Source organism: Geotrypetes seraphini, chromosome 1 (assembly GCF_902459505.1).
Source record: "Geotrypetes seraphini chromosome 1, aGeoSer1.1, whole genome shotgun sequence".
Lineage (NCBI taxonomy): Eukaryota > Metazoa > Chordata > Amphibia > Gymnophiona > Dermophiidae > Geotrypetes > Geotrypetes seraphini.
Genome location: NC_047084.1, coordinates 310189411 through 310204499, shown reverse-complemented (window position 1 = coordinate 310204499; position 15089 = coordinate 310189411). Strand labels below are relative to the sequence as shown.

General features: G+C 42.1%; 1 protein-coding gene across 35 annotated transcripts in view; it reads right to left on the bottom strand.

The window, feature by feature from the left end:
* Positions 1–15089, bottom strand: part of ANK2 (ankyrin 2) — a 958369-nt gene that overhangs the window by 199089 nt on the left and 744191 nt on the right. For 31 of the 35 annotated variants that reach the window (XM_033955859.1, XM_033955893.1, XM_033955875.1 and 28 more), the window contains one exon: positions 2139–2283. In XM_033955859.1, the coding sequence (XP_033811750.1) occupies positions 2139–2283 (145 nt within the window). Of the gene's footprint in view, positions 1–2138; positions 2284–15089 lie in introns of those variants that run through there. The other 4 variants (XM_033955762.1, XM_033955832.1, XM_033955788.1 and 1 more) reach the window with 2 other exon arrangements.

Genomic DNA, 15089 nt, shown 5'->3' with positions numbered 1-15089 from the left:
GAGTAAATTTCACTTTTAAATAAAGATTTGGATTATCGGGTTTTTGGACAATATTATTCTGCCATTTTAAAAGCTGCTTGGCTTTAAGTTGCACTGTAATTAAAAGGATAAAGACAGAAACCAGAATGCAAGGACACAGAATGACTGTATCTTTAAAAATCACGAGGCATATGTACAAAGTTCTCACTGGGACAAGAAGGACACAGAGGGATTGCATGCTTTAAGGGCCAGATTCAGTAAATGGTGCCTAAATCAGCAGCTGCCTCAGCTCTTTAGTGACTCGCATGACACAGCACCTAAGGGGTCCTTTTATCAAGCTGTGGTAGGGGTTTAACGCGATAGCCGCTAACGCCTGCATTGAGCAGGCGTTAGCTGTTTAGCCGGCCGTGGGGGTTAGCGCGTGATGAAATGTCCGACGCGCTAACCTCGCTAGCGCGGCTAGATAAAAGGACCCCTAAGTCCCGCTCCGCCCCCTAACCATGCCCACTTAGATGTAAAATGGCATTAGGCATCCTGCTGTAGGCATGATTCCAGTGCCTATACTGTAGACACCTCCTGGTACCTATTTTTTTTTAATGAGTTTTTAATTGATTTTAAATGACACGGTCAATTACCATGCTGATTAAAGCCAATTAAAACAATTTAAGTTAGGCAGTGGTAGGGCATCTATTGCCGCCTAACTTACAATGCCATTTATAGAATATGGCTCTAAATGACTACTGGATTGTAATTGTTGCTTTAGAGGCCCTTTTACTAATGCAGCAAAAATGGTCTAATGCATTATGTGCTCGAAAGGATGTGTCAGGGATGGAGAGTGCACAGGGGTGGTTAGCACACTCATAACACAGGAGCCCATAGTTCCTCCTGAATAGGAAGCTGTAGGGGCTTCTGTGTTAATATTTTTAAATAGTCATCTCCTAATGTACTAAGCCAAATCGACAAGTTAAAAAGTGATAAATCGCCTGGACCAGATGGTATACATCCAACGGTACTAAAAGAACTCAAACATGAAATTGCTGACCTGCTGTTAGTGATCTGTAACCTAAACGAAAACTGCAGACCATGTTCAGGATACAGGCACTGTTTATTGCAACTTTAGTAAAAAAAAGTAAATATACAACCTTATTACCAACTAAGGGACTTCTCTACAAGGAACGAAGGGGCCCTTTAACTAAGCTGCGTTAACTAAGCACTAATGCACACCTAATGCAGCAAAAATGATCTGATGCAGGATGTACTAAAGCCCTCTGCATCAGTTTTGCTTCCGATAAGCACGCGTATTTATTTTTAAATTTTTCTGTGGACCGGTGGGGCATGGGTAGAGAATAGGTGGAAACTGGCCATGAAAGTGGTTATCAGTTTGCGCATGCTAACTGGTTGCCACAGAATTAACACTAGGGTCCTTAGTGCCTCCTATACAAGAGGTGCTAAAAGCTCTCACATTAATTATTTTTTAAATGGATGTGAACTAATAATAACATTAGTGCATGACCATAAATGCAACTAATAGAAAAAAGACTTTTTAGTAGCTGCACTAGAAATAGGCTTAGCACACAGGAAGTACCTGTGAAAAAGTGCTCGAAGTCCATTTGTGAAAGGGTCCCACAGGGACTAATTTTATAAAGGGTGTAAACCTAATTGGCAAAATACCCTTAATAGCCTCAATAATTGGTTAAAAAAATAATAATTGTGTGATAGGTACCTATCTGATTCTATAAAAAGATAGGCACCTATTGCATGGCGCTTAGTGACGTCTAATGCCTAAATGTGCATTTCTATGGGCGGAGTGTAACTTAGATGCCGCTAAGTGTGATTCTCCAAAAACTTAGGTGCCTGAAATGTAGGCTTTTAAAACCATGGCCTACATTTCAGTTTATACAAAAGCACCGCTAGCCGCAATTCTGTAAATGGTACCTAAGTGTGAGTGACATGTAGCCAGCGCCATTTTTTCTAAGAACCAGCTGATTTAGACACCATTTACAGAATCAGCCCCATAGTGACTACACCTGTAATTTTCCTAAAAATCTCTTGTGCTGGTCAAGCAGTTAGAAAAACAGTTCTAATAGATATCAAGGCTTATGGGAACCAGAGTATTTGTTTTGCTAGTCACTAGTACTACCAAAGTTCTAGGTAAATACCTTTCTGAACGTCCTCCCTCCAAACTGTACCGCAGGTAGCTCATACCATCTAGGAAATGGCTGCTGGGCAGAGAGTCATCTCCCAGTTCCCTCAGGTCCTCTGGTCTGAGGTACTCTCCTCCATCTCCTGTCATTGTATCATCTCCTTGGTCAAATGGAAATTTTGTAAAGGGTTAATATCATGTTATTCATCAGGTCCCAAAATATGAGATGAATGCAGATTCTATATTACAGTTATTTTTCACTTTGAAAATTATTTCTTTTTTTTTTTTAAATTAATCTTTATTCACTTTTAAAACTCACAATAAGTGTAATAAATAATACAATCATTTTATACTTTTACATCACTTAATATATCATCAAATTCTAACTCGCATCAAATATCCCCCCTCCCTTATACCCAACAATTATTCATAAGCAAAAGAAATCATAAAATATTCCCATCCTACCCTGGACATATATGAACAAAAGAGAAAAAGTTAATATGTATTCTATGCAGTAATTTCAATCTTTACAGTATCTTGTTAATGGCTCCCAAATAACCTGAAATTTCTTAAAATTTCCCTGCTGCATGGCAATTATCCCTTCCATTTTAAATATGTGACACAAAGAGTTCCACCAAAAGCTATAATTCAGCCTGTCCCAATTTTTCCAATTATTCATAATCTATTGTATGGCAACTCCTGTCATAATGAGTAGAAGCTTATTATTATTAGAGGATATTTGGCTTTTAGCCTTCATTGACATGCCAAACAATACAGTGTCATAGGATAATGCCATTGGATTATCTAACAAACTATTTATTTGACCCCATACTGATTTCCAAAAAGCAAGTATTAATGGACAATAGAATAACAAATGATCTAATGTCCCAGCTTCAAGATGACAGTGCAAGCATCTATTAGATTTAGAGTTATCTAACTTCTGTAAACGAACCGGGGTCCAAAATGCTCTATGTAACAGAAAAAACCAAGTTTGTCTCATAGATGCAGACATAGTACATCTCATCCTCCAAGCCCAAATGCGTGGCCATTGAGATGCAGTAATTTGATGCTTGATCTCAATAATAATTTTTCTGAACATTTTTGTCTTAAAAGGGGAGTTAGACAAGGGTGTCCGTTATCTCTTTTTCTTTTTGACATTGTATTGGAACCCTTGTTATTGGCTATTCAGCAGGCAAAGGAGATACAGGATATTCTTTATGCAGGTCGGGAATACAAGGTCTCTGCTTATGCAGATGGCATATTGCTTCACTTAAGGAATCCTGAAATCATCATTCCGCATGTACTGGATCTGATTGATAGATTTGGAAAATTCTTTGATTACAAAATAAACTGGAGCAAATCTGAGGTTCTTCCCCTTCAATCTGTTCAGAATTCCGCTGTGCGCCTTGTATTCTGCCAGGGTCATTATGCTCGTCGCTTTATTGGCTTCCTATCCGCTTCCGCATGCAGTTCAAACTCCTTTGGGACATTGCTGAAACAAGGCTGCCCTGTGAACATCTAAAAGCTAAGTTACTCAGCATTTCATATTCTGGTCTTTTAACTGGTTTTCAGTATTATATCTGCTTAATTTTTCTTCTCCTCCCTGTTTCTTACTAAAAAAATATAAAAAAGCACAAAAAAATAAATCCTTCTCTTTCCTCTGTTAAATCTTATTTCCTCTTCCTGCATTTTTGTTTAAAATACTGTGTTTTAGGTGGTATAGAGCCTATATTTCTGGTGCCTGTGGCTCAGGGTGACTAAAGTAGGGAAAATCCTGTTATAAATCCTGTGTTTTAGGGTAGCACTGATAGAACCTGCATTTTTGTTTAAAATACTGTGTTTTAGGTGGTATAGAGCCTATATTTCTGCCTTACTAGTAGTCTTACTTATAGTCCCACCAACCCCAGGGACCACTATTCATATATAGAGACCCATATAATCAGGACTACTCAAATCAAGTCACTTCACAACCAATCAAGATGACCTTTATTCTATGCAATCACTGTGATGCTTTAATTCCAAGACATACTATTTGGAGGCTTCAGGCTTGCCCCATCTGTCTTCAACTTGCCAGTATTAAGGAGGAGCTCTGCAAACTTAAACAGGAATTGAATACAATTAAAGCAGCTTCCATCACTCCACAAAATCATACCAACTTACCACCTCTACCTCAAAGAATAAAACAGCCCAGGAATAAATGGGTCACAGTAGGCTCAGGAAGACTGCGACATGTAACACAGAAACATCCACCTTCACTAATATTACCTCTACAGAATTCCTTCGCTCCACTAGTGCACTGCGATACTCAGGAAAACAGAAGGGAGGTGGGACTGGAACCAATGAAGGTAACTCAAGAGAACAAGCGCACCCTAAGTACAAATAAAAAAGCCAAAAACAGAAAACTATTACTGTTGGGGGATTCCATCATCAGAGGCATTAATCTTGGAACACAGGGCGAGGAGACCAAAATAGTGAAATGTCTTCCAGGATCCTCAGCTACCAGGAGTTCCAGGCAAATACTGACTATAATTAAGGAAGAAACTAAGGATTTTAACACTGATGTTGTAATCCATCTGGGAACAAATGACCTGGCCAACAACTCCACACTTGCAGCACAGAAAGCTTTTCAGGAGCTTGGTGAGGGCGTGAAACCTTTTGTAAAGACTTTAGCTTTTTCTGAAATACTGCCTGCATATGGAAAAGGAGAGCAAAGAGTGAAAAACACAGAGGACTTTAATAGATGGCTCAGAGCCTGGTGTCATCAAGAAGGCTTCAGGTACATAGGAGGATGGGGAAATACATGGAAGGACAAGAAGCTATATTGCACTGATGGGCTACATATTACTACAGCAGGAAAAAGAAACCTTGCAGAGAAATTTAGACAATATTTTTCTAGGCATTTAAACTAGAAGGTGGGGGTGGTGTATGTACGAAGGACAATTATAGAGACCACCCCCGGCAAAAGAAAAGATGTGATAGTAGTAAAGGCTGCAACATAAGCAATATCAGCAACTCATTTCTTAGTATTGCAACGGAAAGTGAAACGACACAAAAATCCATACGAAAAAGGAGATTATCGCTGAAAAATAGCTGGAAAGCGATGACCACAAATGCTCGCAGTCTAAGCAACAAAGTTCATGATCTGCAAGCCCTAATATTAGAGGCAGATCTAGATATTGTTGCTATCACAGAGACATGGTTCAGTGAATCACATGGATGGGATGCAAACATACCGGGATATAATCTTCTTAGGAAGGACAGAGATGGTCATAAAGGTGAAGGAGAAGCTCTCTATGTAAAGATCAATATCCAAGCGACCGAAATGCAAGGGACCTGGGGAGAGGAAGAAGCGATATGGATTGCTCTGAAAAGAGAAGATGGAACTTCTATCTACTTGGGTGTAGTCTACAGACCTCCGACTCAATCGCAGCAAATTGATAAGGATCTGATTGTGGATATCCAAAAGTTTGGAAGGAAAGAGGAGGTTCTGCTGTTGGGAGATTTCAACCTGCCGGATGCGGACTGGAATGTTCCGTCTGCGGAATCGGAAAGAAGTAGGGAGATTGTGGATGCCTTTCAAGAGGCTCTGCTCAGACAAATGGTGACGGAACCCACAAGGGAAAAAGCGATATTGGATCTGGTCCTCACAAATGGAGAGAGTATCTCTAATGTTCGAGTGGGTGCTCACCTGGGAAGTAGCGATCATCAAACGGTTTGGTTTGATATAACGGCTAAAGTGGAGAGCGGCCGCACGATACTTAAAGTCCTAGATTTCAAACGTACGGACTTTAATGCAATGGGAAAGTACCTGAAGAAAGAGCTGTTAGGATGGGAGGACATAAGAGAAGTGGAAAGACAGTGGTCTAAGCTGAAAGGAGCGATAAAAATGGCTACGGACCTTTATGTGAAGAAAATCAATAAAAACAAGAGAAAAAGGAAGCCGATATGGTTCTCCAACCTAGTTGAGAAAATAAAGGCGAAAGAGTTGGCGTTCATGAAATATAAAAAAACCCAAGAAGAGGAGAGCAGAAAGGACTACAGGGTGAAACTGAAAGAAGCCAAGAAAGAGATACGTTTGGCGAAGGCACAGGCGGAAGAACAAATGGCTAAAAATGTAAAAAAGGGAGATAAAAAATTTTTCAGATATATTAGTGAAAGGAGGAAGATAAAAAATGGAATTGCAAGGCTAAAAGATGCTGGGAACAAATATGTGGAGAGTGATGAGGAGAAAGCAAATGTGCTAAACAAATACTTCTGTTCTGTGTTCACAGAAGAAAATCCTGGAGAAGGACCGAGATTGTCTGGCAAAGTTACACGAGAAAATGGAGTAGATTCTGCACCTTCACGGAGGAGGGTGTTTATGAGCAACTTGAAAAACTGAAGGTGGACAAAGCGATGGGACCAGACGGGATCCATCCCAGGATACTAAGGGAGATCAGAGAGGTTCTGGCGAGTCCTATTAAAGACTTGTTCAACAAATCTCTGGAGATGGGAGTGATTCCTGGGGATTGGAGGAGAGCGGATGTGGTCCCTATTCATAAAAGTGGTCACAGGGATGAAGCAGGAAACTACAGGCCGGTGAGCCTCACTTCAGTTGTTGGAAAAATAATGGAAGTGTTGCTGAAAGAAAGGATAGTGTATTTCCTTGAAACTAATGGGTTACAGGATCCGAGGCAACATGGCTTTACAAAAGGTAAATCGTGCCAAACGAACCTGATTGAATTTTTTGATTGGGTGACCAGAGAGCTGGATCGAGGACATATGCTAGATGTAATTTACTTGGATTTCAGCAAAGCCTTTGATACAGTTCCTCATAGGAGGCTGTTGAACAAACTTGAAGGGCTGAAGTTAGGACCCAAAGTGGTGAACTGGGTCAGAAACTGGCTGTCGGACAGACGCCAGAGGGTGGTGGTTAATGGAAGTCGCTCGAAGGAAGGAAAGGTGACTAGTGGAGTCCCTCAGGGTTCGGTGCTGGGGCCAATCCTGCTCAATATGTATGTAAGTGACATTGCTGAAGGGTTAGAAGGAAAAGTGTGCCTTTTTGCAGATGATACCAAGATTTGTAACAGAGTAGACACCGAAGAGGGAGTGGAACATATGAAAAAGGATCTGCAAAAGTTAGAGGAATGGTCTAATGCCTGGCAACTAAAATTCAATGCAAAGAAATGCAGAGTAATGCATTTGGGGATTAATAATAGGAAGGAACCATATATGCTGGGAGGAGAGAAGCTGATATGCACGGACGGGGAGAGGGACCTTGGGGTAATAGTGTCCGAAGATCTAAAGGCGAAAAAACAGTGTGACAAGGCAGTGGCTACTGTCAGAAGGATTCTGGGCTGTATAAAGAGAGGCGTAGTCAGTAGAAGGAAGAAGGTGTTGATACCCCTGTACAGGTCATTGGTGAGGCCCCACTTGGAGTATTGTGTTCAGTTTTGGAGACCGTATCTGGCGAAAGACGTAAGAAGACTTGAGGCGGTCCAGAGGAGGGCGGCGAAAATGGAAGCTTGCGCCAGTAGACGTATGTTTCAAGTTTATTAGGATTTTATATACCGCCTATCAAGGTTATCTAAGCGGTTTTTACAATCAGGTACTCAAGCATCTTTCCTCTCTGTCCCGGTGGGCTCACAATCTATCTAACGTACCTGGAGCTACGGAGGATTAAGTGACTTGCCCAGGGTCACAAGGAGCAGCGCGGGGTTTGAACCCACAACCCCAGGGTGCTGAGGCTGTTGATCCTACCACTGCGCCACACACTAGAAGCCCTTAATATGTATACCCTAGAGGAAAGGAGAGACAGGTGAGATATGATTCAGACGTTCAAATACTTAAAGGGTATTAACGTAGAACAAAATCTTTTCCAGAGAAAGGAAAATGGTAAAACCAGAGGACATAATTTGAGGTTGAGGGGTGGTAGATTCAGGGGCAATGTTAGGAAATTCTACTTTACGGAGAGGGTGGTGGATGCCTGGAATGCGCTCCCGAGAGAGGTGGTGCAGAGTAAAACTGTGACTGAGTTCAAAGAAGCGTGGGATGAACACAGAAGATTTAGAATCAGAAAATAATATTAAATATTGAACTAGGCCAGTTACTGGGCAGACTTGCACGGTCTGTGTCTGGCCGTTTGGTGGAGGATGGGCAGGGGAGGGCTTCAATGGCTGGGAGGGTGTAGATGGGCTGGAGTAAGTCTTAACAGAGATTTCGGCAGTTGGAACCCAAGCATAGTACCGGGTAAAGCTTTGGATTCTTGCCCCGAAATAGCTAAGAAGAAAAAAAATAAAAATAAAAATTTAAATTCAATCAGGTTGGGCAGACTGGATGGACCATTCGGGTCTTTATCTGCCGTCATCTACTATGTTACTATGTTACTATCTCCTACTGACTTACAAGTGTATCCACTCTACAGCTCCTCAACATCTCTCCTCTCTTATCTCTCCCTACACCCCACCCTGAGAACTCCATTCTTTAGACAAGTCTCTCTTGTCTGTACCCTTCTCCTCTACTGCCAACTCCTGACTCCACCCCTTCTGCATTGCTGTGCCATACGTCTGGAATCAGTACCTCAGGCTCCATCTCTTGCGGTATTCAAATCCAGGCTCAAAGCCCAGTTTTTCAAAGCTGCATTTAGGTCCTGAGACTTCCATGTTTCATGTTTATTCAAATTTGATGCAAACACTTATTACAAAATTTCCAAACGAATTACAAATATAATAAAATTGGGGTAACAAAAAATAAAATTAGTTATACATACGTCAACAAATTTATAGACAGACTTCCCTCTGTAGCCCCTACCCTCTCTACCTCTAGTATTGTTTGGAATGATATTATTCCCCAAGAGACCAATCAATGCAAACCAGAATAAATTGCTCCTCGTCATGTCAGGAGTGGCCATGCAGCTTATAATGAAAAATTGGAAAAGTTGGGAGAACTTAAATTATAGTTTTTGGTGGGAATCCTTATGCCAGATTTATAAGTTTGAAAATATTAATTCTTTACAGATAGGACACCATAGCAAATTCAAGGAAATTTGGGGCTCGTTAACAAAATATTGTAAGACTTAAATGTTAATTATTAGCATTATTTCCCTTTGATTCATGAAAGATTGCTGTACATATCCAGGTGGGGCGGAGGGGGGAGGTCAGGGTGGAGGGGTGGGGGGGTTAGATATTTGTATATTATTTGTTATGTATATGTTTCTGTGGATTTGAAAAAGATTGTGGATGTTTTCATGTAACCCACATAGATCTTAGGATGCGCAGAATATAAATGTATTAAATAAATAAAATAAATTTACTTGCGCAGCTTAGCAAAAGAGGTCCGTATATTTAAATTTCTCATTCAGTGATAACCTAGCTGCATGGTACCTTTGGAAAAAGCACCACTTTCAGCCCTTGAGTATTTAAGGGGATAGAAATACCAAGTGTGAATACTGGGAAATAAGGGAGACAGAAAATCCTTCCTCCAACAGTGAAATAAGTAGGCTAAGAGACTTACACCAACAAGTCAAAGTGTTACGGTAATCTCCAATGTTACTATTTTAATACATCACGTGAGTATAATTATTCTAAAATACCATACCTTCATCCATTTGGTCCTTTCTGTACTGCAACCAAAGTGGTTTGCGTTTATTATATACAGGTACTTTATCTGTCCCTAGTAGATTCACAATCTAAATTTTTGTACCTGGAACCACAGTGGCAGATGTGTGTTACAAGCAAATGTGTGTTAAAAAATCAGCAATGCCACATTTTACATGGCAATGAAAATACTTACTGAATATGTGGAGTGGAGGGGTAATTTACGGCTAGATTCACAAAGCAAACCAATCGTGTACCGATTGGTTTGCGAGCCCTTTGCGACCAGATTTCCCTCCGACCCGATTCACTAAAGTGTTTAGCGATCCCATCCCGACCCGTGCATGCAAATGAGGGAAATGGCATGCAAATTTGGGAGGGAAGCGATTCACTAAACACTGTTTCTAACACTGATTGGGCTTGCCGATCAGAAAAGAAGCCCGTGGTTTTAACCCGAAATCTGCTGCCCTCCCCATCCCTGCAAATAAGGCAGGAGGGATGCCAACTACCTCCTGCCATCGCAACACCGCCATCCATAGGCCCGGCCCACCCCTCCCCCGTGGCTCTTAAAATTATGGCAGGAGGGTTCCCACTCCCTCCTGCCATATCTACTACTACTAAACCCCCCCCCCCGCCCGATTAAAAAAAAAAATTAAAAAGCCGGTAGAAGCCCTGACAGCAGTGATAGGAGGCTGTTTCTCTTGTCACTACTGTCAGGGCTTTAGCGATCCGTGCAGTTGACTGGGGGCGTGCCAACGATCGTCTCCATTTGCATGCAGGCCTTTAGTGAATTCGGCGGCCTGCATGCAAACGGACACGGATCGGAGGTTAGTGAATCTAGCTCTTAGCCCCTCATTCTATAATCTTGTATGCACATGTTTACACTTAGCATGCAAAACTGCACGAGCAGGCTATAGAACACTTGCAATTATGCACACAACTTAACTGACAAATTAGATGCTAATAGGGACTAATGACTGGTTATTGGTGATAATCAGCATTAATTTGTAGTTATGCAAGCCACTCCACTTAGAGTCCCTTTTACTAAGCTCTGTGGTTATGTGGCTTTATCAGCATGGTGGACAGTAGCACAGGCTCACACTGCTGTCTACAAGTAAAGGCTTTTACATTAGCTGCCTAAAGTGATAGTGGACTAGGTCTGGTCTGAAGGAGCAGGATGAGGCATGACCGGCTGTGGCAGCTAGCACATGGGACTTTGTGTTGTGCACAGCTGAACTTACCACCGAATCAAGGGGAGACAATAAGTGCAGGTGCACTACTGGCAGTCCCATAGCTCAGCAGCTGATAGGTCAACAAAGTGGCGCCGAGATCCTCCCCATCATGTTCACACCTTCCTGATCCCCTCCTCCAAGGCCAAACCCTGATCCCAGCATTACCTCCCTAACCCTCTAGACCCCCCCTGCCTTTCGCAATCCTTCCCCTAGACTTACCCAGGCCCTCATTGGCACTTCAGAGATGCCTATGTAACAGTGATCACCTTTCACTGTCACCTGGTTTGGCACCGTCATCCAACATGGTGACAAAGGCCCCTAGCAGTATGTCTGTCAGTGTTTAATTCTATTTTTATTATCGCAGTATTATAGTTTTTAAACTGCCACAGTCTGTTAAGGTTTGGCAGTATATCAAATTTTTATAAACAGAATTGCCAATAGTGAATTTGCACTTAGAATGCAGAGTCCCGGAGCCTAATTTGGGGTGATCTGTGGAGAATTACCCCCTAGTGCAGGGGTCAGCATCATTTTTAAAGCAAAGAGCCATTTTATCCTAAATTTTTGACCCAAGATTTACAAAAAGCCGCAATGGAGGTTTGAGATACGTTGTTTTTTTTTTTTTTAATGCGATATGGGTATATATGCATTTAACCCAAAGCAAAGCTTCATGTACTTACAGAAAATAAAGAAAAACAATTTACTAAGGGCTCCGTTTACTAAGGTGTGCTAGCATTTTTAGCGCATGCACAAGATTGCGCAATAGCCAAAAAATTACCACCTGCTTAAAATGAGGCGGTAGCGGCTAGCGCGCGGGGCTAATTTAGCATACGTTATTCCGCGTGTTAAGGCCCTAACGCACCTTTGTAAAAGGAGCCCTAAGACTTTTCTACATTGAATTTCTGCACAGAATTGTTTCATGTCCAACATTTCTACCTCTCTCATTCTCCAGACCCTGTGCAGCATCTTTTGACCCTACCTACCATTCTCCGTCTTTCATCCCCAGGACTGTGCTGCATCTTTTGCCTCTGCCCATCAGCCCCTTGCCCACCATTTCTCCTTCTATCACCCCTCCAGCACCATGCTGTATCTCTCCCTCCATTCCCTCCAGCATGTCCAACATTCCTCCCTTTTGCATCTCTTTTCATCTGTCCCACTGTTCCCTCTCCACCACCACTTCGCCCTCTCATCTCTCTCTTTACCATGCATCTCTTCCTCACTCCTCTCCAAAAATCCTCCTCTTTCTTCTTTTCCCCATGTGCACCATCTCTCTTTCCCTCTCATTCAGAAACCCATGCCCAACAATACTCCCTTTCAATTTCCTCCCCACCACAGCATCTCTTTCCTTCCCTTCTGCTGTCCTTCCATCTAATGTCCCAAGGTCATGCCCCCTCCCTCTCTCTCTCCCTCCATGCTGTGTCCCAAGTTTGTGTCCCCCTCCTGCAGTGTGTACCTGTCTCCTGGCGGCCTTCTCCTCCTTCCTTCCAGGGCAGCCACACATGTTTCTTCATAAAGCCACGGGAAGCTGTTCCAACATGCTGTCTGTGGCTGACCTAGAAGGCTTCCCTCTGATGTCCCTCATGCCTCCCTCCCGCTTTCTTCCTTACCTGAAGCACAGCGGTCAGCAGGAGGCAGCCTCAAAACAGACTGCTCACGGCCAGCCCTGGCAGGGCCTTTCCTCTGATATGTTGGTGCTTTGGGGCAGGAGGGAGGGGGATTCGTAGCTGCTTCAGGGCTTGGGGGCTCTAGGGAGAGAGGGAGGTTTTGTGGCTCAGGATGCTTTTGCGCTGGTGCTTCAGGTCGGGAGGGAGGTAGGGTTTGCGGCCCAGTACTGCCACCATTTGTATTTCTTTGGGGCTTTAGGGAGGGAGGGGGGTTTACGGCTCAGGACATCTGCAGGGGACTTTTTTTCCACCGGCATTTTTTTTGCCAGTTGTGTGAGTGTCCCGGTTAACTGAGACTCTACTGTATTTTTATATACCACCTTTCCTATACAGCATAGCAAGACAGTTTACAATTAAACATTAAAACTAATATAAAACAGAAAAGAACACCATAAAATATCAGGATAGAGGATCTCTAATTAGAAAACAAATGGTATAAAGTACAAAACTGAGGCCAGTATTGGACAAAGTCATATGGTTTGTGTCCCATATATGGTGATTCGGTGTAGGATGGGCTGGGGTGGACATGAATGGGAACTCCACTAACTTGAAACATGAGGACATTACTGATCAGCCTTTACAGTAGATATCCTGCAAACAACGGGATAGGCTGGAGTGAGCTTAGATGGCAACTTCAGCAGTTGGAACCTAGGACAATACCAGGTGGACTTTAGACTATGGCTCAGAAATATCAAAGAAAAGACAAGTTAATTTAATCATGTATTTTTTAATGAGAATAACTAATGGACAGACTGGATGGACCGTTCAGGTCTTTATCTGCTATCATTTACTAAGTTACTATATAAGAGAAAAATTAAGAAGAGAAATCAAGATTAGCCCAATTTATTGTCAGTGCTGCATTACCTCTAATTGATAGTCCATCGAAGGCTGTAGTGTAACACACGACGTCACATTTGAAATCAGCGCATTGGCTACCTCTCCCACACAGAATCACTTATAAACCACTCCTTTTAGTCTTTAAAACACTTGCTACAGGGGAACCTGTCTATCTTTCTCATTATTTAGTGCAATATTTTCCATCATGATCATTAAGATCTCTTAATCAAAATTGGCTAATTGAACCCATGAGCATACTAGGGACTCAATATTTTCAATACAAGGGCCTTACCTCTGAAATCTATTGCCACCACACATTTGATTACAGACTTTGCTCACTTAATTTAAAATTGAGCTAAAGACCCTGTCTTCAATTTACCTTTAAAGAGATTGGTATTTACTGATTCAACCACAATATCCTGAAGTCGCAGGGTGTACCTTTCTTCCCCCCCCCCATCTTTTCTATCCTCATTGTATTTCAGCCCCTCTTTCCCACACTGTCAGCCTTATGTCCATTACTATCCTTATATTTAGACTAAGCCACCTAGAAGGCACATCCATTTAGAATATTGTGTACAATTCTGGAGGCCACACCTTCAAAAAGATATAAAAAGGATGGAGTCAGTCCAGAGGAAGGCTACTAAAATGGTGTGTGGTCTTCATGATAAGGCGTATGGGGACAGACTTAAAGATTTCAATCTGTATACTGTGGAGGAAAGGCGGGAGATGGGAGAGATGATAGAGATGTTTAAATACCTACATAATATAAAGGTGCATGAGTCAAGTCTCTTTCATTTGAAAGGAAACTCTGCAATGAGAGGGCATAGGATGAAGTTAAGAGGTGATAGGCTCCGGAGTAATCTGAGGAAATACTTTTTTTCAGAAAGGGTGGTGGATGCATGGAATTGTCTCCCAGAAGAGGTGGTGGAAACAGAGACTGTCTGAATTCAAGAGGGCCTGGGATAGGCACGTGGGATCTCTCAGAGAGAGAAAAGATAATGATTACTGCGGATGGGCAGACTACATGGGCCATTTGGCCTTTATCTGCCATCATGTTTCTATGTTTCTATTAATAAATTTGAAACTTGTAAAAAAAAGGGGTCTTTAGAGCAATAGGGAATTTTGGATAGGATAGTTCTAACTGAACTGGGACAAGTAAAGCATTCTGGAAGGAGAAGAATGCAGAATGCCTAGTAGATTCAAGAGTTACAAAGTGAACCAGGGGTATACTTAAATGATAATTATTCATAGATCTCAGAAGTCTTGGCGGTGCATATGGAGTAATAAGAACAGAGAAAACAGATCTGTTTATCAGGGCTACTTGACCAGAGATGTTATCCATTTAAGGTCAGCAGTCCTGTCTAAATAGATATGGACACTGAGGGCTCCTTTTACTAAGGTGCGCTAGCATTTTTAGCACACGCTAACCCCGCGCTACGCGCCCAAAACTAACGCCAGCTCAATGGTGGCGTTAGCGTCTAGCGCGCGCCAAAATTGCTAGTGCAGCTTGGTAAAAGGAGCCCTGAATATTGGGCTTATATAGAAGCACCTAAGTCATTTGTTCATCTTAATGTGGTGCCTGGGCTACTGAATATAAGCCACTTCGTGTCCACCATCACTTTAAAAAAATCCACCAGCACTCTCTATAAAGAGTGGTTCTGAATTA